The 23,217-nt window shown below is 47.3% G+C and overlaps 10 protein-coding genes across 10 annotated transcripts; 5 read left to right on the forward strand and 5 right to left on the reverse strand.

Annotated features, from left to right (window-relative positions):
* On the reverse strand, window positions 1-2,072 carry F4817DRAFT_12382 (uncharacterized protein). Its single transcript, XM_049297667.1, has one exon. The coding sequence runs from the start codon at window positions 2,004-2,006 to the stop codon at window positions 96-98; it is 1,911 nt and encodes a 636-aa protein (XP_049161416.1). The 5' UTR covers window positions 2,007-2,072; the 3' UTR covers window positions 1-95.
* An 81-nt stretch (window positions 2,073-2,153) lies between these two features.
* Window positions 2,154-3,621, forward strand: F4817DRAFT_329757 (ubiquitin-conjugating enzyme/RWD-like protein). The gene is made up of 2 exons (XM_049302306.1): window positions 2,154-2,763; window positions 2,826-3,621. Exons 1-2 carry the CDS (start codon window positions 2,517-2,519, stop codon window positions 3,077-3,079), a joined length of 501 nt encoding a protein of 166 aa, XP_049161417.1. The 5' UTR covers window positions 2,154-2,516; the 3' UTR covers window positions 3,080-3,621.
* On the forward strand, window positions 3,238-3,671 carry F4817DRAFT_12422 (uncharacterized protein). The gene has a single exon (XM_049297674.1). It carries the CDS (start codon window positions 3,408-3,410, stop codon window positions 3,633-3,635), a length of 228 nt encoding a protein of 75 aa, XP_049161418.1. The 5' UTR covers window positions 3,238-3,407; the 3' UTR covers window positions 3,636-3,671.
* Window positions 3,672-4,176: 505 nt separating this feature from the next.
* F4817DRAFT_313412 (uncharacterized protein) lies at window positions 4,177-4,665 on the reverse strand (the record flags this gene model as incomplete). The annotated part of the gene is made up of 2 exons (XM_049300246.1): window positions 4,177-4,236; window positions 4,312-4,665. The coding sequence occupies 2 exons, from the start codon at window positions 4,663-4,665 to the stop codon at window positions 4,177-4,179; spliced, it is 414 nt and encodes a 137-aa protein (XP_049161419.1).
* Window positions 4,666-7,593: 2,928 nt separating this feature from the next.
* Window positions 7,594-10,249, reverse strand: F4817DRAFT_12441 (uracil permease). Its single transcript, XM_049297676.1, has 5 exons — window positions 9,846-10,249; window positions 9,701-9,778; window positions 9,558-9,640; window positions 8,209-9,388; window positions 7,594-8,145 (listed from the first exon to the last, which is right to left on the reverse strand). The coding sequence occupies exons 1-5, from the start codon at window positions 9,982-9,984 to the stop codon at window positions 7,937-7,939; spliced, it is 1,689 nt and encodes a 562-aa protein (XP_049161420.1). The 5' UTR covers window positions 9,985-10,249; the 3' UTR covers window positions 7,594-7,936.
* Window positions 10,250-10,537: 288 nt separating this feature from the next.
* F4817DRAFT_329766 (DUF917-domain-containing protein) lies at window positions 10,538-14,505 on the forward strand. The gene is made up of 3 exons (XM_049302307.1): window positions 10,538-12,538; window positions 12,592-13,224; window positions 13,386-14,505. The coding sequence occupies exons 1-3, from the start codon at window positions 10,976-10,978 to the stop codon at window positions 14,208-14,210; spliced, it is 3,021 nt and encodes a 1,006-aa protein (XP_049161421.1). The 5' UTR covers window positions 10,538-10,975; the 3' UTR covers window positions 14,211-14,505.
* A 341-nt stretch (window positions 14,506-14,846) lies between these two features.
* Window positions 14,847-15,743, forward strand: F4817DRAFT_313416 (uncharacterized protein; the record flags this gene model as incomplete). Its single annotated transcript, XM_049300247.1, has 3 exons — window positions 14,847-14,964; window positions 15,032-15,216; window positions 15,297-15,743. 3 exons carry the CDS (start codon window positions 14,847-14,849, stop codon window positions 15,741-15,743), a joined length of 750 nt encoding a protein of 249 aa, XP_049161422.1.
* Window positions 15,744-15,771: 28 nt separating this feature from the next.
* F4817DRAFT_12525 (uncharacterized protein) lies at window positions 15,772-19,954 on the reverse strand. The gene is made up of 3 exons (XM_049297686.1): window positions 19,485-19,954; window positions 16,472-19,356; window positions 15,772-16,416 (listed from the first exon to the last, which is right to left on the reverse strand). Exons 2-3 carry the CDS (start codon window positions 19,340-19,342, stop codon window positions 16,093-16,095), a joined length of 3,195 nt encoding a protein of 1,064 aa, XP_049161423.1. The 5' UTR covers window positions 19,343-19,356; window positions 19,485-19,954; the 3' UTR covers window positions 15,772-16,092.
* A 686-nt stretch (window positions 19,955-20,640) lies between these two features.
* On the reverse strand, window positions 20,641-21,278 carry F4817DRAFT_357132 (ribosomal protein L5 domain-containing protein; the record flags this gene model as incomplete). The annotated part of the gene is made up of 3 exons (XM_049305879.1): window positions 20,641-21,017; window positions 21,077-21,215; window positions 21,276-21,278. The coding sequence occupies 3 exons, from the start codon at window positions 21,276-21,278 to the stop codon at window positions 20,641-20,643; spliced, it is 519 nt and encodes a 172-aa protein (XP_049161424.1).
* A 156-nt stretch (window positions 21,279-21,434) lies between these two features.
* F4817DRAFT_12528 (Sm-like ribonucleoprotein) lies at window positions 21,435-23,217 on the forward strand. Its single transcript, XM_049297688.1, has 6 exons — window positions 21,435-21,794; window positions 21,868-21,876; window positions 21,952-22,023; window positions 22,078-22,386; window positions 22,439-22,526; window positions 22,582-23,217. The coding sequence occupies exons 1-6, from the start codon at window positions 21,771-21,773 to the stop codon at window positions 22,710-22,712; spliced, it is 633 nt and encodes a 210-aa protein (XP_049161425.1). The 5' UTR covers window positions 21,435-21,770; the 3' UTR covers window positions 22,713-23,217.

Below are 23,217 nucleotides of genomic sequence, written 5' to 3' on the forward strand. Positions count from 1 at the left end.
GGACTTGTTACTGGCCGCACAGACGCGAGGGCGTGTCGTGTTGTGTCTATTGGTATCATAATCAAATGTACATGTTTTTACAGCGGATGAATATCTCACTTCAGCTTGCTCAACATCTCTTGAGCCCGCTCTACTAGCCCTTTAGCTTTAGCCAACTCCTCTTGGCCATCCGCCCTAACTTTAGGAGTCGGGTCTTGCTTCAGAGCATCGCCGATCACACCTTCAACACCTCGGACCGCTTTGCGGCCTTCTTCTCTTACTTCACCTTCCCAGAACTTCCGCGCTGTTTCCCATTGCTTCTGCATACGCCTCAAGCTCCATGCAATACCCAATGCGGCAACCGCGCCGGCTTCGTAGAGCGTTGTTGTCAAGGTACTGAAGTAAATAAGCAGGCCAAGTGCAGTCGTGAGCCCCGACGTACTAAGAGTTTGCAGCGTGAGATTTTGCGCGAGTGCTTGTAAGGCGGGGATAGTTTCTGTTTGAAGGTAACGGCGCGTGGCAGGGATATTTACTGGCCAAGGGGCTATTGCTGGTGTAGCCGTCTTAGCATCCAACTGATTAGACTCGGCACCATTTTCCTCGGTATATGATGGATCTGGGAAAGGTCCCAAAGCAATACCCGCTTCTTTCATTCTTCCAGCAAGAAAGATGGCATTCCTCTCTGATCCCAGTAAGAACCTTTGGTTGAGGATATCGTTCGTGAGCATCCCCACGTCATCCACGCGCCAGAATAGTTTCCACCACCCCAACTTGCGCCATCGCTTGCTGGAGAATGCTAAATCAAGTTGTTCTTGTAGTTCAGTGTGCGCGTTTTCTGCCCAATCTTCAAGGTTATTTTGTAACACTGTCGAGGGTGTGGGTGAGGGCGTTGAAGATAATGACGAACCGATCCGACGGGCTTGTTCTCGCTCTATACTTGCGGACGTATTCCTGAGTAGTGAGCTTATGAGCTCCTTCACGGGTGGTTTAGTCGTGCCGTCAGAAGAAGACATGATGTCCGCCTTTAACCACTCGACCAACTTCGGAATATTGCTTTGGAACCAAAGATGTTCAAACTCGATGGCATTGTTAAGATTCTTGCGAACCAGACCCAATCCGATACTTGCAGTTCCAACATCGATAAGAGTAAACGGTAAGGAAGAGTGATCCGCTGGTTTATATTCGGGTAAATTCACCGCAGTAGTGACCACATTTTTACTTCCTCGTGTAGGCATCGACACTATCGACGCGAGACCTAGAATTCCATCTGCCACAACTAGGGCTTTGTGCACTGGTGTCGTTAGAGGAGTATGTCTCCCCGTACTAGAAGTGGGAATCTCGACTGAAGGAACAAGCGCCGAGTCTTCAAACCCTCCAAGAGCTCCTTTTTCTTGTGCAGATATGGATGGATTCACCTCCATAAGCAATAACTCTAGATTGTGGCCATTGAGTGTTGCAGACGAGACATGGATCTCATGTAGCAAGCTATCCTTCGTAGAGACTGAAATAGATCCAAACTGTTGGGGTATATCTTCCCCAACTCGAATGATCATGGGCTGTGTTAAATTGTGTTTATCGACTTCTTTCTCCCATTCTTCCTCGGACTTCAGCGGGTCAGCAAGTAAGAGTTTCAGCACTTGCTTTGCAGTCTGACTAGACTCGGTCCCATTTGTTAGACCCAGCACAGCTACCCTTATGGATTCATTGCCCGGTTGTTGCCGCAGACCACTGATGGCCAACTGCAGGCGGGGAAGGTTGACATAGTTGGCAGCGTGCTTCTCAAGCTCAACAAGAATATCCTCTAATTCCTTGCGGGGATTGGCGACCACGCGATTGGAACTAGAAGAAGCCGTCGAGGCGAACCGGCGAAGATTAGGCGACTTTCGTCTCGAACGACGACCGGAATTTGCGCTAGGTCGACTCGATAATGAGCAAAAGAAACATACCGAATTCCTCTCAGTGCTCTGAGTCTTTAAATAAAGAGAACCTTTGCGCCCAATAGGCTGTAGACCAAATCGAGGAGGCATGCTGCCTCGAATCCTTGAAAGCGGGCGCAAAGTTCTGCAACTTTTTACAATTTAAGCTCAGGTTTGAAGCTCAGGTTTGAAGCTCCCACCAAGCTCCAAAAGGCGCGGCTTCTATCGGAATAACTTCGGCTTATCTAGTTTATCTAGTGTAACCATCCTGACATGAGGTCGACCGGGATTTAATTGTACAGTTGTACAGTTGTACTAGAAGGTACTACAGAAGGCGAGTCCCTGCCCTTCCTCAAGTTAAACCCCGCCAATGATCTGCGTTGACTGACATTTATTCCACTATTTCACTAATCTACTACTACATTTATTCTTTCCCTACTAAAACAACAGCCACATACATATTCACGACCTTACGAACTCAAGTTTTATTCATTCGCGCCTTGGTTATCTCTACCTTGCGATACATTCATAAAACAAGGAGTGGTCCCAGACCTAGACTTAGACCTAGACTTATTAGACTTCAACATACAAAAACGCAAAAACCGTAGAGATATCGCAAAGATGGCTCAATCGACAGCCCACCGCCGGCTCCTCCAAGAGTATAAGATGCTGACTAACAACCCTCCTGATGGTATTACGGCCGGTCCAGTTAATGAGGAAGATATGCTTCATTGGGAGGCCCTGATCCAAGGCCCCGAAGGAACGCCCTTCGAAGGTGGCGTTTTCCCTGCCGAACTCAGGTTCCCCAAAGATTACCCATTAGCGCCTCCTAAGATGACCTTTCTGGGCGAGATCTTCCACCCCAATAGTTTGTCTAACCCTTCCTACATAGATCTGACCAAATCATCTCTAACATTGATTGAACAACAGTCTACCCGAGCGGCCTAGTCTGCATCTCTATCCTGCACCCGCCCGGAGACGACCCAAACCACTATGAGCACGCGTCGGAGAGGTGGAGTCCGATCCAGTCGGTCGAGAAAATCCTGATATCCGTCATGAGTATGCTAGCAGAGCCCAACGACGAGAGCCCGGCCAACGTCGAGGCGGCTAAGATGTGGCGGGAGAGCCGCGCGGAGTATGAGAAGAAGGTGCGAGACGGCGTCCGACACATGCTCGGCCTCTAGTGGGGAGAAAATACACCACCCTCCGTCACCAAGCTTATAAAAACCATGCCTCCTCGCAAGCTTATCCGAGAGGTCTTCAATGCTTTCAGGTACCGTCTGGTACCCCCTCCTGGGGTGGACTGGTATGTTGGGTGAGCATAATCACGACACCATGGCTACGAACTAGATTCCATCACGAGGTTATGATGATAGGGGATGAGGGTGTTGAAATGGGCTGTAGTCAAGTTAGCTTCAAGGCAAAATAGATGATTTACAATGGAGCGACTAAGGATAGCGGGATAGCGGGATAGCAACAGCATCTCATGATAACTTCATAATACATGAAGGGATGAAGAACTGGCCTGTTTCCGGGGTGGGTTTTTTTATAATAATCATGCATAGCGAAGGTGTTCAGGTTGTGTATTTGCATAAATTATATACACAAACAAGATTACTACTAGGATCACAAGGACCACTACGTACGTGTTCGCATCAATGTTTACGGATGACCCTTTCAAAAGTTTTGTCCATAGGGCGCCCCTGTCAGGGCCGACGCGCACTGACCATGATTGGCTGACACCTGGCGGCCTAAAGATGAATGTATATACAAAACATCGCTTTTATACTTTAAGTTATATCCCAATAAAGATGTAGGATTAAAAGTGGAGAGAAAAAGTTATATAGTTTTATATTAGTTATTTATATAAATATAAATTTAAATAATTATAAAAATGCTTTGGAAAGGAGAGATATTGGTTTAAAATAATACGGTAAAATATAATACAGCCCTTAAATAGGTAGGCAGCTGCCGCCAAACATGGTCAGTGCATATCGGGCCTGACAGGGGTCTTCCTATGGACAGAACTTTTGAAAGGGTCATCCGTAAAATGATAAATTCATGCTATGGCTAAAATGCAATGCAATGCAAACCCAAATTACAATCGTTTCTGTATGTACTCTCAACGCCTGTGCATGTACGTGCGCATGCTATGCAATTTTCGTAGCTGATTCCTTGCAGAATCGTCATGATCGTCTAGCTTTCCGAGAACTTTCCATGCATACGGTAAGAAGATATGCCAACACCCAACTCCTAAGCAGCTTAGGTAGGTATCACCGCCTTACGCGGCCTCAATAGTGATGTTGGCACTGTGGCTCTGGATCTGGGTCATGCCAGAAGCCTGTGTAATGTGTTAGTCTTTGTATGAACTACAGAATAATCACCATTCTCCAAAAGAGAACAAAGGAGTACTTACGCCGACGAGATACGGGATCGCAGCAACGAGCTTGTAGTCACCAGCGGTGAAGGAGTCCGGGATGGGGACGTCGATGGTGAACTGGCCGGGCTGGGGCTGGTTGTCGGGGAACAGCGAGGTGTAGGCAACGCGCCGGCCGATGCAGACGATCTCGCCGCAGTCCCAGGCCTCGGGCGCTAGACCCCACACGATGCCGAAGTCATCCCAGTTCTGGATGTAGATGGCGGCCGTGAGCGTCACGGAGACGGTCGAGCCGGCTTTGGCCGAGGCGGGAGCCGCGATGTTGGTGATGTAGGCGGATGAGAGGGGGAGGGCCGCGAGGGCGGTGGCGAGGAGGGACTTGATGGAAACCATTTTGGATGATGGGGTTGGTTGGTTTGTTGTTTAGGTGAAAAGGCAGAGGATGATGTAGGAATTATGACGGCTTGACTTTGTAAGTTGTAGAGACGAAGACTTTGTACAGATGAACTTAATTATCTTGTTACTTGGGAAACCAAAATACCTACCCAACCAGCCGGGCAACCATCATCTTTATATATATATCACAGCAACCCCTCGCCCCCTTTGCAAAAAGAATGGCATCACTCGTCACATATCCAGCACGTTGTTTGCGGATAAGCCGCCCACTCGGGGTTCCTGCTCGGAAAAAAAGCTATCAATACGAAGTGATCGACACGAATTAGCTGGGCCCGAGCAGCGAAGATGCGGTATTCGCCAGGAGGGACTTCAGCTCCGCCCTGTTTAGCGCAGCGCAGCTCGCGGTCCTAACCTAGCTCGTTCGTTCAGTTCGGTTCCTCCACCGCCTCGTAAAATATAACCAAACCAAACCAAACCAAACCAAACCCGGCGGGAAGGGTCCCTTACTTTTATGCGCGTACCTAGGGTAACCATGTGGCCTATCGAGTTGGTTGTACTTCGTACATACCTACGAGATGTTCTGTTGCACGTACTTAAATATAGATACCTATGTAGGTGCATAATAATAAGTTGGTACCTAACCTTTGCGTGTGCCGCAATGCCGGGTCATTCGGTTGGTTTAGAGCTGATGTGAGTTGCTTTATTCAAGTTCGGGCTCACAAAGGGCTGAAGACTACATACCTAACCTAACGGCCGGCCGGCCGCATCGCTGGTCTGTTCGTATGCCGTCAGGAGCTCGATATAGGTACAGGTCTGTAGGTACGTACTTTCTATCGTATCACGTCTCGTCGACGTCATGTCAGGTGTCTAGCAGCAAATGAGGTTCTGTTAGGAGTTTTTATTACCTAATGCGCTTGTAAGGTTTCTTAGTACGTGGTATGCTGGGGACATGCGCTAAAAGGCGCTTGGCCGGCAGCTAATGAGGCTGTCTAGGGGACAGGTACGACGCTGTTTTTAGCATCTCATCTGCCGCCCGGCATCACTAAAACACTGCCGGATCTCCCTTTAGCTTCTTTTTAATGGCTAACATCTATCTTCTAGGCACCGTCATTATCGTCACTATTCCATGCGCATACGAAGTAGTGTATAATATGTTATTAATTATTAATCGAGAACCGAAATGAATTTCACGCTATGATCTTATGCAATTGCTTCCTTCCAGAGACTGAGTGAGCATTATCCCCCTTTAATGGATATCGATACGAATGGAGACGCAACGTGACATTGACAACGAGCTTTGCTAATATAACTACCTCCTAAAGTTTCCATAAACTCGGAGCAAAATGCTTAATTTGACTTCACACGCACACATGCTCTTAGTGAAGCATTCTTGGTAGCCGCGCAATGGCTCTATCCCGACATTCCATCAACTGTCAGGCATTCAGAAGTAAGATAGGGTCACGGAGAGGAGACACACCAGCGGTACCTACAAGCACGTCACAAGTTTTACAGCTAAAGACCTTGCGAAGACACCAACTAGATGATGGTCAGGAGGCGTGGTCGTGATATTCTCAGCTACCTAATCTGAGTAGTAGAATGTACCAACGCAACATTCCTTAAGCTAAGTATTCCTCCGCAACTTCCGGCACGCAACGAGGAGAATCTACCAAATATAAGTATAGTGATTATCAATCATGGCATCTTGTCTTACTATTTGTGCTTCGGAAGTTCTACCAGTTCGACAGCCAAATCTTTGATTCGCTGGGAAATAAACTCAACATCATCACTGCAATAAATAAGTTAGTTATCAAGGAGAATAGTTGAATCCATTACAAGCTACTATTGGTACTTACTCGCCTGAGATACAAGTAGCAGTTATCACGCTCGATTCATGGATATCAACCTTCAGCTGATTGCGGCATTCATCGATATGAGTGTGAACAGCAGCAAGGTGATTCTCTAGCTGTTCGAGACGGGTATTTAAGCGCGCCTCCATGTTTCGGATATCGTCGCGTAGTCCGTAGATGATGCTCATAAGCAGAATGCAATCCTGCATTGCGGGCATAGCAGGGCGCGCCATTTCGGTCGATGGGGTTGCATGGGAGTTAGATTGGGATTGAGAAGCCATGATGAATTAAGTACCTAGGTAGGTATGTATAAAACTATCACGAGGCTGAAATCAGGAGGCGGGATTGTTGATGATGATGTCCTAGAGAACCAGAATATCCTCGCAACATGCTGCAAGGCTCCTACTTATGCTACATGAAGGGCCTGACTTAGGTACCTACCTAGGTACCTAAGGAACCGAATCAGGAGGTTGTCTGGTCTGCCAGGCAACAGACCAGATAACCTCATGATCCCCATAGCAACCACGAGTCAATAAATTCTTATATCTTTCAGGCGGCCACATCAGATTCAGGTACTCAAATCACAACCAATGACGAGAAACACGTCAGTCTCACGACTGCGTACGATATATCAACCCCCTCAAACAGCCCCCAACTATAGTAGTATTAACTCGTCATATCTCTCACTTCTACTTTACCTCTTATTTAACTACAAATCTAGAATATCACGATGTCGAACGCATATACTCGCCTTTCAGCTGGTAGCAAGGCCTCCACAAATAACAGAACGATTCAAGATCAAATTCTTAAACAAGAGGGCCTCATCAACGCTAGGCAACACCGCTTGACATTACTACTAATTCCTAATACATACGGCATTGTCAAAGGCAAGGGAAGTCACATATGGTAGTTGTCACGAGATGCAACTAGAAGTCATTGAAACAACTTCGTTGTTCCGCAAGGAACTCTAAACCTACCTAATTATAGAAGCCTACGACTATATATACTAAAAGTACCCTTTACTCTGTATGTCTCATCTAGAATCCAAGCAATAGTTATATTGCTAACTATATATATTCTTAGCTTAGCTGACTTATCACTGGCTCTCGATCACATTTAGACAGAGCTTGTGGTAATGTTGTTGAAAAGGGGAAGCTTTTTTCGGATACCTCTGGGGTCCTTATGAGGCCGGCGGTTCTTCTTTCGGTGAGCCCCTTTCGTTATTTTCCCTTAACAAGTCAAAGCAAGATGCAGTATGGCGGACATTACTCGACACACAAAGTCCTAGGATACATCTTATCTATACTTCGGCCCCTTGAATATTAGATAGCTCAGCATGACTGCGGAATTTCAGCTCAATCAGGGCTGTGTTCATTCCTCGAGATTTTGAATGGACCTCTAACTCTACATTGAATTATCTATTAGTCCTTCTTCTCGAAGATTTCTTGGGCTAGAGAATGATCGCCGCTTTCTAAAGCGTCGATTTGGAACTCCGCATGAACAACTCCTAATTTCGCTGCTTCTTTGACAGTGAAGGTTCCATAAATATCAACTTCGTCGTACTCGCCCATCCCCTCGACGGGGAACAGCTTATTAAGACCAAAGAAAATTATCGCGCTCGTAAAAAACCCTGAGTAGAAGTAAAATGTTAGAACTTGGGGCGATACTCTCGTTATACGCCGACTACACTCACCTATGAAGAATGCCATGAAGTATAATTCGCTTAGAGCTTTAGGCGCATCGGCATCCTGCTTGACAGTGGTGATCAAGCCGCCGATGGTTGGGGCCCAGCCACAGATCCATGCTATGATCGCTCGCCAATTAACACCATTCCAGTACCAGTATGATGAGCTGTTCCCGGAGTATAAATGCGACAACCGGATTTTACGTCCACGTAAAAAGAAAAAGTCGACTGCCATTAAACCGATCATAGGCGACAAGAAAACAGAAAATGAACTTAAGACCTGGATGAATGTGACGGCCCTATTCACGAGTTGCCAGGGTTGGACAATCCAAGCGGCAATGAAAGTGATGATAGCACCTCTTCGTATGTCGATGTAGCGTGGCCATAACCCGGCTAGATCAATGCCACCGGATACCGCATTACCGCAAATGTTCTCAAACATGCTAGTTAACCCAAACCCGAATGCGAGGAAGAATACGCCGGCCCGAGACGCTGAAGACCCGTTCCCATTGTCCATCATCATCATCAGGAGGTCTGGCGGGTTCCAATACACCTCACCATAGATCTTCTGAGCTGCACTAGTAGTCACTAGACCAACGAGGCATACGAGCACACCAGTTATCCATCCCGACGTAATTGTTCCAGTCACGTAACCTTTCCAGCTTCGTGCATACCGGGAGAAGTCAGATCCGTTGGTGATACCCGCTGCGACGCCCCCAATCGTTTGGTTGATACCAGCCATTAAAAGCCAGGAGACGCTCCACGAACCCTCTGGAAGCGCTACACCAGTATTGAAGAGAGAACCAACACCTTTCGCAGTTGACAATGCCCATATCATCATAGCAAGCATACCCAGAGCGCTATAAATAGACGTAAACAAGAAAGGAATCTTGAACTTTTCCGGCGGAATCCATAACAGCGGTGTCGACAAGACCCAGAAGACAATAAAGCCGACAAACTGATCGCTAGTAGCTGGTAGGCTCTCAGGCAGAAAATTTCGCATGTTGGCAAAAGACGGGGAAATAGCTGTCAAACAGACAGCAGCCAGTCGTCCGCCGTTCCAACACTGCACGGCGTTCCAGATAAAATTAAGCAAAATCCGCTGCAATAAGGGGATATAGCTCGCTCGCATCCCCCACGTAAAGCGGTTCTGGACCGTAAAGCCGATATGCCACTGTAGACCGCACCACTGTAGGAATAATGATTAACAATTACTTACTTCATCGAGTAAATAATGTATAAGGCTTAGGAGGCTTAGGTATATCTCAGGAGTAATAATTCGTTCGTCGGCTTGATAAGAAAATATTGGCCCTCGAGGCAGACCGAAGGAGAAAAGGGGAATTTTCAGTGTAACATACGGCAATCAGAGTTGCAAAGGCGGATATTAGCAAACGGCCGACGACTATTATCAGCATGGCTTGGGGAACGGATAACCCCTGAGCTGCATTGACCGTCAGAGAACGGAAGACGGAAGACTAGAATGATCAATTATAAGGCTTACTCAAGAAGCTACTTGGGGTCTGCCAGTTGACGATGTTCAGCGATGACAATGTCCAGAAACCGTAATAATGAAACCAGCCTAATCGCAATGTGAGCAAACAAAGATCTAGGACAAGTCTCAAGATAGAATGATAGGTCAAACTTACCCCAAGTTCTTCGGCTCGGGGGCAAAGGGATTAAGTCACGATTGCTCCATTGATCAGTTTGTTCATGTTGACTCTCATCACCATGCAAACGAATCTTGTCCTTAACCCCTTCGAAACGAGATCTTAAGCCAGCGCCCATCGCTATACTGAGCTTTAGACCGGAATGATATAAATTAGGATAGGGATATAGCTTAGGCAAGGGAGTTTCAAAAGGGACCTTGCTAAGTAATATACAATATAGCACGATGCAAATATTTCAGCCATTGCGGATGTAGATATAAGATATATGTCACCTCCCGAATAAAATTACATTTACTGCTTATCCTACCAGGTTCACCGGGCTTGCATGTACCGACTAGAGGGCCCGGGATCTAGAGATAACAGGTAGGACAAAGACGACGATGTCTTCCCATCAAGGGGCGAATCTAGTTAGACTAGCCAATAATCATGCAGCTATGTTGCCTATAAAACTAGGTACGGTACCTAAGGATTGGACGAGGGGGTGTGACAAGAAAGAGGAGGTGCATGTACGAAGTACAACATGTACAACAACATGTACAACATGTACAACATTTAATCTTTACCCCACGTGCGGATCCCTCCTATCTTATCTGATCTGCCAAGCTGTGGAGTTCGACAATCCGCTCCACATTAAAGATCCATCCAATCCTTAGGAAACCCCATCTCGATGCGTTACGTTTCCCTCACATTCAAGATATTCAAGATATACGCGTGAATTACTACCATATTATCTATTGACCATACAAATCTACAGAATATATAGTTGTTATATGTTACATAATCTGAGAGAGAAATATAATTATAATGCATGTGACGAAGCTTATCAAGCAGACGCGAGCAACATAGACATCATCCAAGTCTGAGTCCGAGTACCCCGAGAACTACCAATGCTAGCGGCAATGGATTATTTGCCCTGTCCTGCAACTTGGTATAAATACAGCTAACCGGGGCCGAAGCCGGTTTCGGTATGGATAGGCCAAGCAGACGAAGAGTTCACTTTCATATCTCTCCGGAACTTCGGACGCAGCCGAAAGACACATATTCCTCGTAGCAACATACCTATGCTTTAGGTACCTTAGGTAGTCTACCTAACTATTCATCGTGCGAAAATGGCGTCTACGGTTGGCTCTGGTAAAAGTTTACGCATCGGCGTCGACGTCGGCGGCACAAACACTGATGGTGTCGTACTCGATCCCTCGCGAGTTTTAGAACCGGACAAAGGCATTATTGCCTGGCACAAGGCCCCGACCACGACAAACCCAAGTCTTGGCATCAACGATGCTATTACTACTATGTTCAGCGCAGCCGGAATTACACCAGATCAGGTTGCTAGTGTTACTATTGGGACTACCCACTTTGTCAACGCCGTCATCGAGAGAGATGCTGCGCGATTATCCAAAGTCGCCGTACTCCGGCTTTGCGGCCCCTTTTCTAAGCATGCGCCTCCCTGTGTGGACTGGCCCGATGACATGCGTGAGCTTATTCTCGGGTACTATGCGCTTCTGAGAGGAGGCTTAGAAGTCGATGGGTATATCATTTCCGATATCGACGAGAATGAGATTAAAGAGCAATGCGCCATCATCCGAGAGAAGGGAATTAAGAGCATAGTCGTGAATGGAGTGTTCAGCCCTATCGACACTATCGAACAGCAAGAGGAGCGCGCTGCTGCCATTGTTCGTTCCGAGCTTCCTGGATGCGATGTCGTCTGCTCTAAAGAAGTCGCCAATCTAGGATTCCTCGAGCGTGAGAATGCTGCCATCTTGAACGCGTCGATTCTTGCATTCGCTCGCAAAACGATTCGTTCTTTCCAGGAGCCGATTAAGCGCCTAGGCTTGGATTGTCCCGTCTTCATTACACAAAATGACGGTACAATTTTGTCTGGTGATATGGCGGCGAAGCTACCCATCCGAACTTTCTCCAGTGGTCCGACGAACAGCATGCGTGGTGCTGCGTTCCTAGTACAGAACGAACTGGACGAAGCAATGATGGTAGTTGACATAGGTGGCACAACTACCGACGTTGGTCTCTTGCTTGCAAATGGCTTTCCACGGCAACAAGCTGCGCATAGCGACTTAGCAGGAGTTCGGATGAACTTTTCATGTCCAGATGTGAAGAGTATTGGCCTCGGCGGTGGCTCGATCGTCCGAAATGACGAGACGTTAACTGTAGGCCCAGATAGCGTTGGTTACAAGATCACCGAAGAAGCTCGGGTCTTTGGTGGTAAAGTCCTCACCGCTACCGACTGCACAGTACTTGCGAATAATACAGTCGATATTGGGAATAGGGAGTTGGTAAAAGGTACATTAGACGATGAAGGGGTAGCAAAATTCAAAGCCGTGATTAAGCACAAGATCGAGAAGATCATCGATACCATGAAAACCTCACCGGAAGACCTTCCCGTACTTCTCGTAGGAGGTGGCGCAGTGATCGCCCCAGACGAACTAAGAGGAGCCAGCAAAGTGCTCAAGCCGAAGTGGTCAGGCGTTGCAAATGCTATTGGAGCCGCGATTGCAAGAGTCAGCGCTGTTATTGATACGGTGAAATCTACCGAGTCTAAGTCGATAAAACACATATTGGATGAGATTTCTCAAGAGGCTGTTGAGAAGGCTGTAGCAAATGGCGCATCAAGGTCAACAGCCAAAGTGGTAGAAATTGATACTCTACCTTTACCAGTAATTCCTTACCAAAATCTATTAATCTAATTATTCACTAATGATGAAAACAGTATATAGCCAACAAGACAAGGTTTACCGTACGAGCTGCGGGAGATCTTGATTACTCACGCACGGATTTTTCGACCATCAATTTTGAAGAGACGTCCGCAGATACGGAAGTCCAAATGGATGAGTACGAAAAGGCTGCCAAGGACTCAAATAAGAAGACGAAGTTAGAGCCCAAGGAAGACCTCGATATCGACGGCTATAAGCCTAACGTCAAAAATCGTGTCTGGTACATCAACGAGACAGACCTTAGTTGGATTTCCATCGGCTGCTATATCCTCGGCACGGGTGGCGGCGGTAGCCCCTATTCATCTATGATCCGCCTCAGGCAAATGCTTCGTAGGGGTGACGTGGTCCGCGTTATAAGTCCAGATGACTTATCGGATGACGCAGCAGTAGCGACTGGTGGTCATGCTGGCTCGCCTACGGTTGGGATTGAAAAGTTGAGCGGTGACGAGATGACCCAGGCACAGGAGGAGCTGTACAAAATATGCGGTGATAACCCGACACATATCATTTCGGTGGAAATAGGTGGTGGGAACGGTCTACAGAGCATGATTATCGGCGCAAGTACTAACATGGACTTGCCGGCTGTGGATGGAGATTGGATGGGGAGGGCATATCCCACTAAGTGGCAGGTCAGTATCTAAGTTCTTTCATTGCCCCTTTAAGTCCATTTTAGGGGTTTAGTTTCCTAAGACTACCTAAGACTACCTACAACATTGCGTCTTGCGCCTACTCAGATGAGATCAAGTGGAACGAATACTTTAAATATTCGCTAACTTTAAGTCCTAACCAGACCACTCCCGTCGTTTTCAACGAACGGTCTCCCATTTGGTCACCTGTCGCAATGGCAGACGGTAATGGAAACGTGGTGGTTATACCGAAATCAACTTCAGACCTACAGGTCGAACGCATCCTTCGCGCAGCGTTAAGCCAGATGGGTTCAGGCGTAGGATTCGCCGACCCACCCGTGACCGGCGCCGAGTGTAAACGATGGGCCGTCGAGCATACTATCTCACAATCATGGCGGATCGGACGGGCGGTTGCCAAGGCGCGCAAATCGAACCGCGTGGATAATGTTGCGGAGACCATCTTAGCGGAATGCGGCGGTCCCGAGGCGGGAAAGGTGCTCTGGAAGGGTAAGATAGTCGGCGTAGAACGCACGCTTCGCATGGGCCATATTTACGGAGAGTGTATCGTCGAAGGCGCGGACGTGGTCGATGATGATACGAACGCCAAAGCACATCCCACCCTTAGTCAGCCCCAGTTCCAAGGCCGGATCAAGATTCCGTTCAAAAATGAGAATATCGCCGCTATCAAGATCGTACAATCGGTTGTAGAGGGGGAATCCGTTGAGACGGAGGGCGAGGTGTTGGGACTTGTGCCCGACCTGATCACGGTGATCGACGCGCAGAACGGCGAGGCTATTGGTACGCCCGAGTACCGGTACGGACTTCTAGTTATTGTCCTCGGCATTACAGCTAGCGAGCGCTGGACTTCGGAGAGGGGTATCGAGATAGGTGGTCCGAAGGGCTTCGGCATGGACCATCTAACGTATAAGCCTCTTGGCAAGTTTGTCAAGCCTAGAAGCGTGATTGACGAGTTTGATGTTACTGGGTAGGAAGTTTTTCGGTTGAGGCGGGGGGGTATGTGAGTTGAATATATTTGCTGCGTTGGTATATATAAAGCGGTAGACTACATAGGGGTATAATTATAAAACTCGCCCTTTTTGTATACCCGAGATTGGAATATAAGGAGAGACCAGTCAACTCGAAGACACAGCCTTTAGGGAGTACTAAAGTCTCCCATCAATGACAGCATGCCTATTAAGTTAAATAGTACGCTCCAAAGTTAGCAGAGGGCGAGTTACCCTTTACATCCCATTGAGATGCAAGTTTCATAGCCTGGGAAGCCCCTCTTACGAGATACTTATAACTAGGTGTAGTTAATGTAAATTCAGACTCTCATTTAGAAAATACGGAATGTCAGTGAAAAGTCATTCTTTTACCCTGATCGATTTATGAACAGTCCTTTAAATTGTATAAACTGCTCATGATATCGTTAAACTTATCTACAAAGTTAATCAATAAATTAATTCTCATTATCAAATTCATTTAGTTACCTTATAATAAGTCTAAGTGAGTCTGAGTCCGAGTCTCTCGTAAGAAAGTGGACAGTTCTACCCCATGGAAGCCACTCAACAAGCCTCCTCCTCCGCATCAGCGCATCAATGTTCTCCTTCATAGTTCTAGGAACGATGGTATCAACCCTCGGAGTCATGGTCCCCCAATTCGAAGCCTACTACGGCCTAACAGACCTCCGCGTCTCCTTCGTCTTCCTAGTGTGGCCCGTCGGGTACGTGGTACTACGTCCTTGTAAGTCATCCTTTCTAAGAATATATCACTCTTCTACATCCAGATCACTTACAAAACCTTTAGCTAGGCGCTTCCATCCTTGAGGCCATAATACTCCTCCTCGCCTTCCGGTTCGAGGACTCGAACAGATATCACAACGACCACCAACAGGGTCGTCTACTCGAGACGCAAGGAGAAACTCGCCCCGACACCAAGACCGCCATCTTCAAGCACAGTGTTACATGGATCTGTGCCGCCTACTTTCTAGCCTACGTAGGCACCGAGAACGCGATCTCCGGCTGGATCGTAGTTTTCATGCAGCGAGTTAACCACGCATCCGACTACTTAGCCAGCCTCTCATCGTCCGGCTTTTTGATCGGCCAGGCGGCCAGGCGTCCGGGCGTCTCGTGCTCGGAGTTGTAACCGACAAGATCGGCGTAAGAACCGCAACGACCGTCTACTTGATCGCCGCTCTTGCATTTGAGCTCCTCTTCGCCGCTGTCCACGTTCCCGCGGTCTCGACTGTTACGATAGCGTTGCTTGGATTTCTGCCTAGGCCCATTATTCCCAGCCGGCATCGTCATGATGACTCGTCTACTACCACGGGAGTTGCATGTGGGAGCTATCTCGTTCGTAGTGTTGCTTGGTCAAATTGGAGGCGCGTTACTGCCTTTCGCTCTCGGAGCGCTGGCCGACACGCTCGGGATCCGAGTCTTCCAAGTAGTGGTTTTTGCCCAATTGGTCGCCACGCTTCTGATTTGGTTCGCATTTCCAAGATTACCGCGGAACACACTGCGTAGGGAACGATTAGAATAGATGATTAATTAACAGCATCATCAGTTTGCTAAAATAGCTATGTTCTGAAATAGAGTGATATCGTTTCACCTATCTTCCTCCATGCCTACTTTATATAATTCGTCTATGGATGCAACGAACTACCGAATTGGCATCAAAATGCACCCGCAATATATCCCCTCATGGAACAATGTAACTTTAAGCAAGCCCAAGTTTTCGAGCTAGTTGCAACATTACTTCTACCTCTCCTAGCAAATTTCTTTGTCTCAGAATCACCAAGTGCGACCCTATGTCGACGTTTACTATGGCGAAGTGTCAAGTCTAACGACAGAGATAACCGGGGCCAGGTGCCGATCATTGTTCTCGGCCCAAGGTTGTCTCCTCCCTAGCTTTACGTATTGCATCCTTGACTCGCGCCGTCTGCTGTTGCCACTCAGCATATGCTTGGTCGCGACGCTTAGACGAACATTTAGCTCGGAAGCCTTGTGTTTCCTTAGATAATGCCTCATATAGCGTCGCGACTTCTAAGCATTTCTGTTCCACTGCAGTCGAAGCATTGCGCCATTCTTCTGTCTGGCGTTTGACCAGCTTCTCTGAAACTTTAGTGCCGTTGCGTCTATACTCGTGTACGATGGCAAAAACACTTTCCTCTCGCGTCCTTAGATGCTCGAGAAGAGACTATGGACCCATTAGCGAACTCTACGATATAACTTCATGTGAAGAAAGCGCTCACTGTAGAAATGAAATGGAGAGTATCTACTACCCCGCTGGAGGCAGCCTCGACTGCTTCCTGCCATTTCGCTTCGTATCTAGGTTTTGATGTTAGGTTGCTCTGTTGCTTACCATATCCTCTTGAGCCCTTTCCATTATAAAGTCCAACAAAGTCAGCAGACTCAGGGGGCAGATGTTTTGTGTCCATCCGCGACTTCGTGGCAACTTTTGGTTGGAACCATGACAGCTGTTGCTTTGCGGGTTCATAGATAGTCCTCTCATTAACTACTTCTCGATTAGCCTCTTGGTGGAAATCTGCTTGTTCGTAACCCTGAGCGATTCTAGAAGCAAACTCCACTGACTTCGGATGAAGTTGTGGGGCCTGAGGCATAAGGTCATTTGTATTTCTGGCTAAAGGTCTTTCGCTAGGGCTTGAAGGGAATATTATTCGAGACTTCGGATTGGATACATGCTGATGATTGTCCATGTCTTTTAGGGTAGTAGGCCTCATCGAACTGTCCGCCAGAGGTTGTAAACGATCAGCTGACGAGAGAACACTTGCTTGATGTAGTTGCGACTCAAAGTTGAGAGGCATCTGCTGAGGCCAAGATATCTTATGGTTAAACCATGCCTGATGCTCGTCCGAGAACCGGAATTGTTCCTTGTATTCAGTGGGCTGCTGGGGTTCCTGGAGTGGGTTGCGTTCGAAGACTACTCCATTCCCTACGATTATACTCGAAGGTTTCAAAGAACTATCCGGCTTGCTAATATTTGAGCGCTTCGTAGTCTCTGCTAGGTTAATACCGTATTTTTTGTAACCCTCTGCCTCCATGTGAAGAGACTTTGGGCCATTAGCTGGAATAGAAGTCTTATGTACCTGCTCGACATGAATGTTGAGGTCTCCTAAGCCCTTTTGTGCATCTCTTGTATGAGCCTCTCCCTGGCCAGAACCTGTACTTTGAGCCGGTGGCGGCGATTTGACTCTCTGTACTGAGCTTAATTTTTGGGTTATTTTGCTCTTAGCTTCCTTCGAATTCTCATTGTGGTCGGGAATTTTCTGCTTTGTGGATACTTTAAGGTTGTCCAAGTAATTATCTGACAGTCCTTGCTTCGGTGAGCCACTCTGCATGATAGGATGATGATCCTGATTACCATGAAGCTCGAACAAATATTCAGGTTCCTTATGAATTGTCAGAGATCCGGGTGCTGTTTGTTCTACTTCGTCTTTGGTGACGCTCGCAACAGATGGCGAAGTAGCTAATTCCTTCCCAGGAGCCCTCTGTGTACTAGCGGCTTGAGATTCTGCCGGTGCATGTCTTCGTGGAGGAACTATATCCGTATCCTCGCCTGGCTCCGAGTCCCGTTTCGCGGTTGTAGCTTCGGTCGGAGACTTTTCTAAAACCCTTGCGGGAACGGACTTTCGTTTGTCGGTTTTATTGCTTTCCTTTTTCACCCGAGTTAAAGCAATATTCTTGTCGGGTTTAGGAATCGGATTAGAGCCGGATATATCGGGTTTCTGGTTCTTAGGCTGCTCAGACTCAGATAGCATAGGCTCTTCTATGTGTAGGGCTTCTTGACGCCTCGTTCCCTGGGACTGTGTGTTGCTATCTGTACTCTTATTGGATTTCTGTCCGTAAGTTCGTGTAGTACTGTTTTTTGAATTTCTTAACTTCGGTTCCGATTGTACTGGGCTTCGCTTCTTCTTTGAATTGGGACCTACAGCTACTTCGGGCATGTTGGATGAAGGTTTGCTACTAATTGGAGCTTTTGGTGGTGGTTTATGCTCTTTTGCAGGGGACTCCGGCGGATACCAGACGTAGTCATCACCATCATCACTGTCGTCCACCCTAATTGGCGAGGCAGGGTAAAGCTGCTTCCGGTTGCTCGAGCTCTGTTTAACCCCTGATCCTGTATTAGACATTGATTGGGGCTTGGTACCTTTGTTAGTGTCTTGCGCGACTTGTGCCGATGGGTCGTCATTTGACCCTCCATAAAACGACTTCTTAGGCAGTCTAGCGGTGGACGGTTTCAGCTTCACCCGTTGCTCACCAGGGGATGATTGAGGTTTCTGAATGGCCTTATCTAAGTTTTCAAGACTGCCATCCTTATTTCCCTTTTGAAAATACCGTGATGTGCGACTCTGAGTTGCTACAGGCTTGGCTTTAGGATTAGCCGGTGGGTTTTGTACACCGGTAGTATTCGCAGCCTGCTTGGTACGTTTCGACGCTGTCTTGGAAGTACTCTCGACTTTGCGCGGTCGGCCTTTTATGGCATTTGCTTGCTTAGCTTCTTTGGCAACCGAAGCGTTTTGAGCGTCGCTCTTGGCTGTTGCCTGTGATCTTGAGGCCTTACTAGCGGCCTTTTTATCTGATGCCTTTTTCTTTCCACGTCGGGTACTTGCTCCTACGATATAAGTGCTGTCTGATCCATCTCCTTCGCTCTCGGACATCTCAAAGTCGCTGGCGCTCTCATCCGAAATACTGATGTTGCCGTTTTCTCTACCTGCAATGTGCTTAGAATCTATCTCGGGGGGCTGCGTGGCTTCTGTTTCGGTTATACGGCGTGACGTAATATGATCCTCAAAATCTGATGGTAAAGAAGGGTGAGATGGAGAATCTGGAAGGAGCATGTCTTCAGGGCTAGGCATATAATGATCACGAGGGATAGGCTCTGTTTCTGCTTGTGCGGCGTTGGAAAAGAGACTATCAGCTATTTCCTGCGTCGAAACGCCACAAGACTGCTGTGTATGTTCGTCCTGTATGGCTGGCGACGAAGAACGTTCATCGGGATTGGAGCTTGTAGAAATGATAGGGTCATTTGGGAGCTCCGAAGGTGGGTTGCTCTGCGTCATCTCCCAGTTGTCGTGAGAGTTGTGCCGCCACTGACAAGACATATTTCTCTCCTCTACTATGAGTACAGTTAGTACATATGACACCGTATATTTATAATCATTTAGAACCCTTCGTATATGAGCCAATATGGTTGAATCGGTATGGCTTATGAAGAGAAGTCACCTTAAGATGAATATAACTTACAATACTGTCCATAGTTCGGGCCTCTGATCCTGTATCAAGCTATCCCCTTATAGATGCGTGGGATAGATAGTCTGGAACGGATGTCCTTCTCAAAGCCTTCGTTGACCGTCTATAGGGTCAATGAGATGGTCTGTATGACAGGGTGAATTTGACGCGTACGCATACTAGAGGCGATCGTAGAGGAACAACTAGAAATGAGTTCGATATAATTGAAGGCTTTGAGCGTGGGTTGAACTGATATAGTCAAGGCCAGAGATACTCGAGATGATCAAACCCTAACCACTGGTGAGCCAGCCAGGGAGACCTGGAAATAAACTTGGAAGGAAAGTGATGGAATTTTAGACATCAGGTTTGTGTAATCTGCTCTAGGCAAAGAAGGTACAGCTTAACGATAAAACAATGGCAGGTATGAAGTGTCTTCGTGCCTTCCACTTTTAAGACCGTATATAGCTGACTAACCCATTAATATGTATAAATACATGAAGTTAATAGCAACTGGTTAGGTAATACATACATGTACCTACACATGTGTAAGAGGTAGCAATGATTTCGTGAAGACCAGTATAGGCGTCTATAAGTAGGTATATGTATAGGTATTTAATAATGCCGACTCATATAAGGTAAATGGAAGTAATAGATTATTCGCTATGTTAAAGGCATCTAGGTTAATGAGATGTAGTAATAGTCGAGATTGCTTAGCCTCATAGAACAGCCTTATTAAAAAATTATAATATTCCAAAGGAAGACAAACATACACCTTAGACGACCATTGATAAATGCTATCATTAAGCACGAGAAGCCCCTTATTAAGAAATCCTATAGGTTAAGTAAAGACCTAATTTAACTCCTGCTTCAATAACATCTACGCTTAATTAGATAGTGTTTGACCTCTGAAATCATATTAATAATAAGATAGAGAGCTCTGAGAGTTGTGGGATATCACGTAGTTTCATTAATGCATGGGAAGCCGGCAGTGTGCCGGTCGGTCTCTAAGGCCGCAGCTGACTTAATTCAAGTCATGCTAGAAGAGCGATGTTACTCGCCAGAATTCAGTAGATACATCTCCATGAATCGTTTTGTCCCGGGGATCCGCCTGAATCAATGCAACCAGCCAACGCCATGTAGTTTCTTCCAATATCGTCCAATGCCCTAACATTTATCGGACGATGCCGTCGAAGCGCTGCTTGAACCATTTTACAGTCTCGTCGCGGTTGATGCGGTGGCCGGAACCGATTCTGCTCTTGGCGCGGCGGCGGCGGGTGACGCGCTCACCAGGGCGGGTCATGCAGCAGTAGAAGTCCATGCCGTAGATACCGATGGCCGGGTCGTACTTGATACCGAGATCGATGTGCTCGCTGATACCGAAGCCAAAGTTACCGGTCTCGCTGAAGTTACGCTTGCGGAGCTCGTACTCCTTGACCTTAAGGCCACGCTCGAGAATTTCCTCGGCCTTAGGGCCACGGACGGTAACGTGGACAGCGATCTTTTCGTTACGTCGGATACCGAAAGTTCGGACGGTGTAGCGAGCCTTGCCTATTGCGCGAGGGTTAGGAATAGTCGAATTTGCAGTCAGAAACCAGGATACAACTTACTGTAGACAGGAGTCTGACCGCTCAGCTGTTCCAAGACCTTCGCGGCACGAGTCAATCTGTCACCAGATTCACCAACGGAGATGTTGAGAACGAGCTTCTGGATGCGGAGCTCCCGCATGGGGTTCTGGGCCTTTTCCGACTATTGACAGTAATTATCAGCAACTGCGCATATTTACGGGCAATTCGGAATTAAACATACCATGGTGGCTGGTTGATGGTTAGTAACTATCGCGAAAAGGTTGGAAGATATTGTTGTCTCTTGGCTCGAAATTTGGCGATGGTGAAGATGCGAAAAAGAAGCACCCACAAAATTTCGCAGTGGTAAAAGGGTTTCCTTGCCCTACTGTAAATTGGAGCTGCTGAGGCTAGTGTAAAGTGTGGCTTAAGAAAAGCCTACATTGGTGGGGTCCGAGCTTCTCAAATCAACCTTACTCATTTAGTACTAACGTCAATATACGTAGTCCCGCTTTTCAATGGAGCTTAGTACTTCAGCCTTGAGAATGCCGCCTCGTCAATTTTCGTCCATTGAGCTCCGCCTATCTACCATATTGAAGCTCAGACTCTAAACTCCCACCCACCGGACGCGATAGAGAATCGATAGAGACCAAGTTAAAGTCATTTCGACTCCGAGCATATAAATAGAGAACCTTCTTAAATCCCTTGAGAAGCTCCTTTGGAGCTAATCATCGCAAAGATGTCGAACAAACAGGGCAAAATGGTACGTCGTCTATCTTCACCGGTTCATAGCTTCATCGTTGACATTACAGGCTGACCAAACGGATGCTCTCTAGGCCGGTTACGTACGTACCCCTTTGTCGCGTTATTATACGCGGCGCCTTGAGTTATACGCGTTCTGTACCTGCTAACTCTTCTAGATCAACTACCGCATGAGGGTCACGTTGATGGACGGCCGCCAGATGACGGGACAGATGCTTGCTTTCGACAAGGTGATTAATGTTCATCTCCCATTGGCTTAAGAATCCCGGCTAATTGTCTCATAGCATATGAATCTCGTCCTTGCCGATACTGAAGAGTTCCGACGCGTAAAGAGGAAGCAAAATAAGCCTACTGCCCCCGGCGCATCCAGTTCAGCCGCAACCCAGACGATCGAGACAGAGGAGAAGCGTACTCTGGGTTTGACGATTCTACGTGGTGCTCACATTGTGTCTTTATCTGTTGAATCTGCGCCTCCGGCCGATCCTAGCACGCGACTTGGAAAGAGTACTCCGGGTGGTTTACCTACCGGCTTAACTTCCGGTCCAGGTGTCTCGCGTCCTGCTGGCCGTGGTGCGGCCCCGTCGTCTCTTGCTGTAAGTTTCCGTGTTGCAGCAACGCCAATGTTTTAGTATTAACAATTATTAGGGACCAGCTGCTGGTGTTGGTGGCAGTGCTCCTCCTCCTTTCCCCCAGTTTGGTGGAGCCCCTGGATTTGGACCTGGACGAGGTGGCCGTGAGTATTCTTAATTCCTAAATATCCAAGAAGATTACGTGCTAATGTTTACCAGCTCCCGCACCTGGGTTTCCCCCTGGTGGATTCCCGCCGCCAGGCTTCCCTCAGAACACTCAATTCCCACCTCCTGGCTTTAATCCTGCTGGTGGCCCTCCCCCGGGATTCAATCCTCCGCCGCGAAGATAATTGTAGGGCGAACGTTTGGTTCTAAGGTAAAGAAATCCTACCGAGTAACGAATGCAGATACCATTGGCGTTTGGGGTGGTGGCCAAAAACTACGTAATGGATAGCACCAAAATGGCGGGAATTGTATTCTGTACTCTACATCAGTTCAGAAGAATCAGTTCAGAAGATCTCGCTCATAGCTCCGCATTGGGCCCCGAGAATTCAAGGCCAATTCATTAGTTGCCGACTTGGAGGTTGAGGTTAACAAATACTGTCATGGAGAACATTTATTTATATCTTGCGTAGTAATAAAGTGCATATTACGTACATGTATGTCGTTTATATGTCATCTGTATTAGATAATACGTCTACCCTTAAGGGGAATGAATAAGTTCAACGTTCTATTCAGCGCCTGCTGAGGTAGGATTGATTGATACATGTATTATGGAAGGTAGTGTTTGCTAGAATAAGCGGGACCGGCTGACAACAGCTGGGTACATGTATGTACATAATGGTTGGACCTAAG

Source organism: Daldinia loculata, assembly GCF_022478755.1.
Source record: "Daldinia loculata strain CBS 113971 unplaced genomic scaffold F4817scaffold_10, whole genome shotgun sequence".
Classification (NCBI taxonomy): domain Eukaryota; kingdom Fungi; phylum Ascomycota; class Sordariomycetes; order Xylariales; family Hypoxylaceae; genus Daldinia; species Daldinia loculata.

What these genes read in the sequence shown, in the direction of transcription:
- F4817DRAFT_12441 (XM_049297676.1), bottom strand. Translation starts at nt 9,984, where the DNA reads ATGGGCGCTGGCTTAAGATCTCGTTTCGAAGGGGTTAAGGACAAGATT. An exon ending in GACCCCAAGTAGCTTCTTGA is followed by an intron (nt 9,641 to 9,700) that starts GTAAGCCTTATA and finishes CGGTCAATGCAG; the next exon opens with CTCAGGGGTTATCCGTTCCC. An exon ending in CCTTTGCAACTCTGATTGCC is followed by an intron (nt 9,389 to 9,557) that starts GTATGTTACACT and finishes TTATTCCTACAG; the next exon opens with TGGTGCGGTCTACAGTGGCA.
- F4817DRAFT_12528 (XM_049297688.1), top strand. Translation starts at nt 21,771, where the DNA reads ATGTCGAACAAACAGGGCAAAATG. An exon ending in CGGCCCCGTCGTCTCTTGCT is followed by an intron (nt 22,387 to 22,438) that starts GTAAGTTTCCGT and finishes AACAATTATTAG; the next exon opens with GGACCAGCTGCTGGTGTTGG. An exon ending in TGGACCTGGACGAGGTGGCC is followed by an intron (nt 22,527 to 22,581) that starts GTGAGTATTCTT and finishes AATGTTTACCAG; the next exon opens with CTCCCGCACCTGGGTTTCCC.
- F4817DRAFT_329766 (XM_049302307.1), top strand. Translation starts at nt 10,976, where the DNA reads ATGGCGTCTACGGTTGGCTCTGGTAAAAGTTTACGCATCGGCGTCGAC. An exon ending in TTGATACTCTACCTTTACCA is followed by an intron (nt 12,539 to 12,591) that starts GTAATTCCTTAC and finishes TGATGAAAACAG; the next exon opens with TATATAGCCAACAAGACAAG. An exon ending in CATATCCCACTAAGTGGCAG is followed by an intron (nt 13,225 to 13,385) that starts GTCAGTATCTAA and finishes AGTCCTAACCAG; the next exon opens with ACCACTCCCGTCGTTTTCAA.
- F4817DRAFT_12525 (XM_049297686.1), bottom strand. Translation starts at nt 19,342, where the DNA reads ATGTCTTGTCAGTGGCGGCACAACTCTCACGACAACTGGGAGATGACG. An exon ending in CTCTCCATTTCATTTCTACA is followed by an intron (nt 16,417 to 16,471) that starts GTGAGCGCTTTC and finishes ATGGGTCCATAG; the next exon opens with TCTCTTCTCGAGCATCTAAG.
- F4817DRAFT_12382 (XM_049297667.1), bottom strand. Translation starts at nt 2,006, where the DNA reads ATGCCTCCTCGATTTGGTCTACAGCCTATTGGGCGCAAAGGTTCTCTT.
- F4817DRAFT_12422 (XM_049297674.1), top strand. Translation starts at nt 3,408, where the DNA reads ATGAAGAACTGGCCTGTTTCCGGGGTGGGTTTTTTTATAATAATCATG.
- F4817DRAFT_329757 (XM_049302306.1), top strand. Translation starts at nt 2,517, where the DNA reads ATGGCTCAATCGACAGCCCACCGCCGGCTCCTCCAAGAGTATAAGATG. An exon ending in CGAGATCTTCCACCCCAATA is followed by an intron (nt 2,764 to 2,825) that starts GTTTGTCTAACC and finishes ATTGAACAACAG; the next exon opens with TCTACCCGAGCGGCCTAGTC.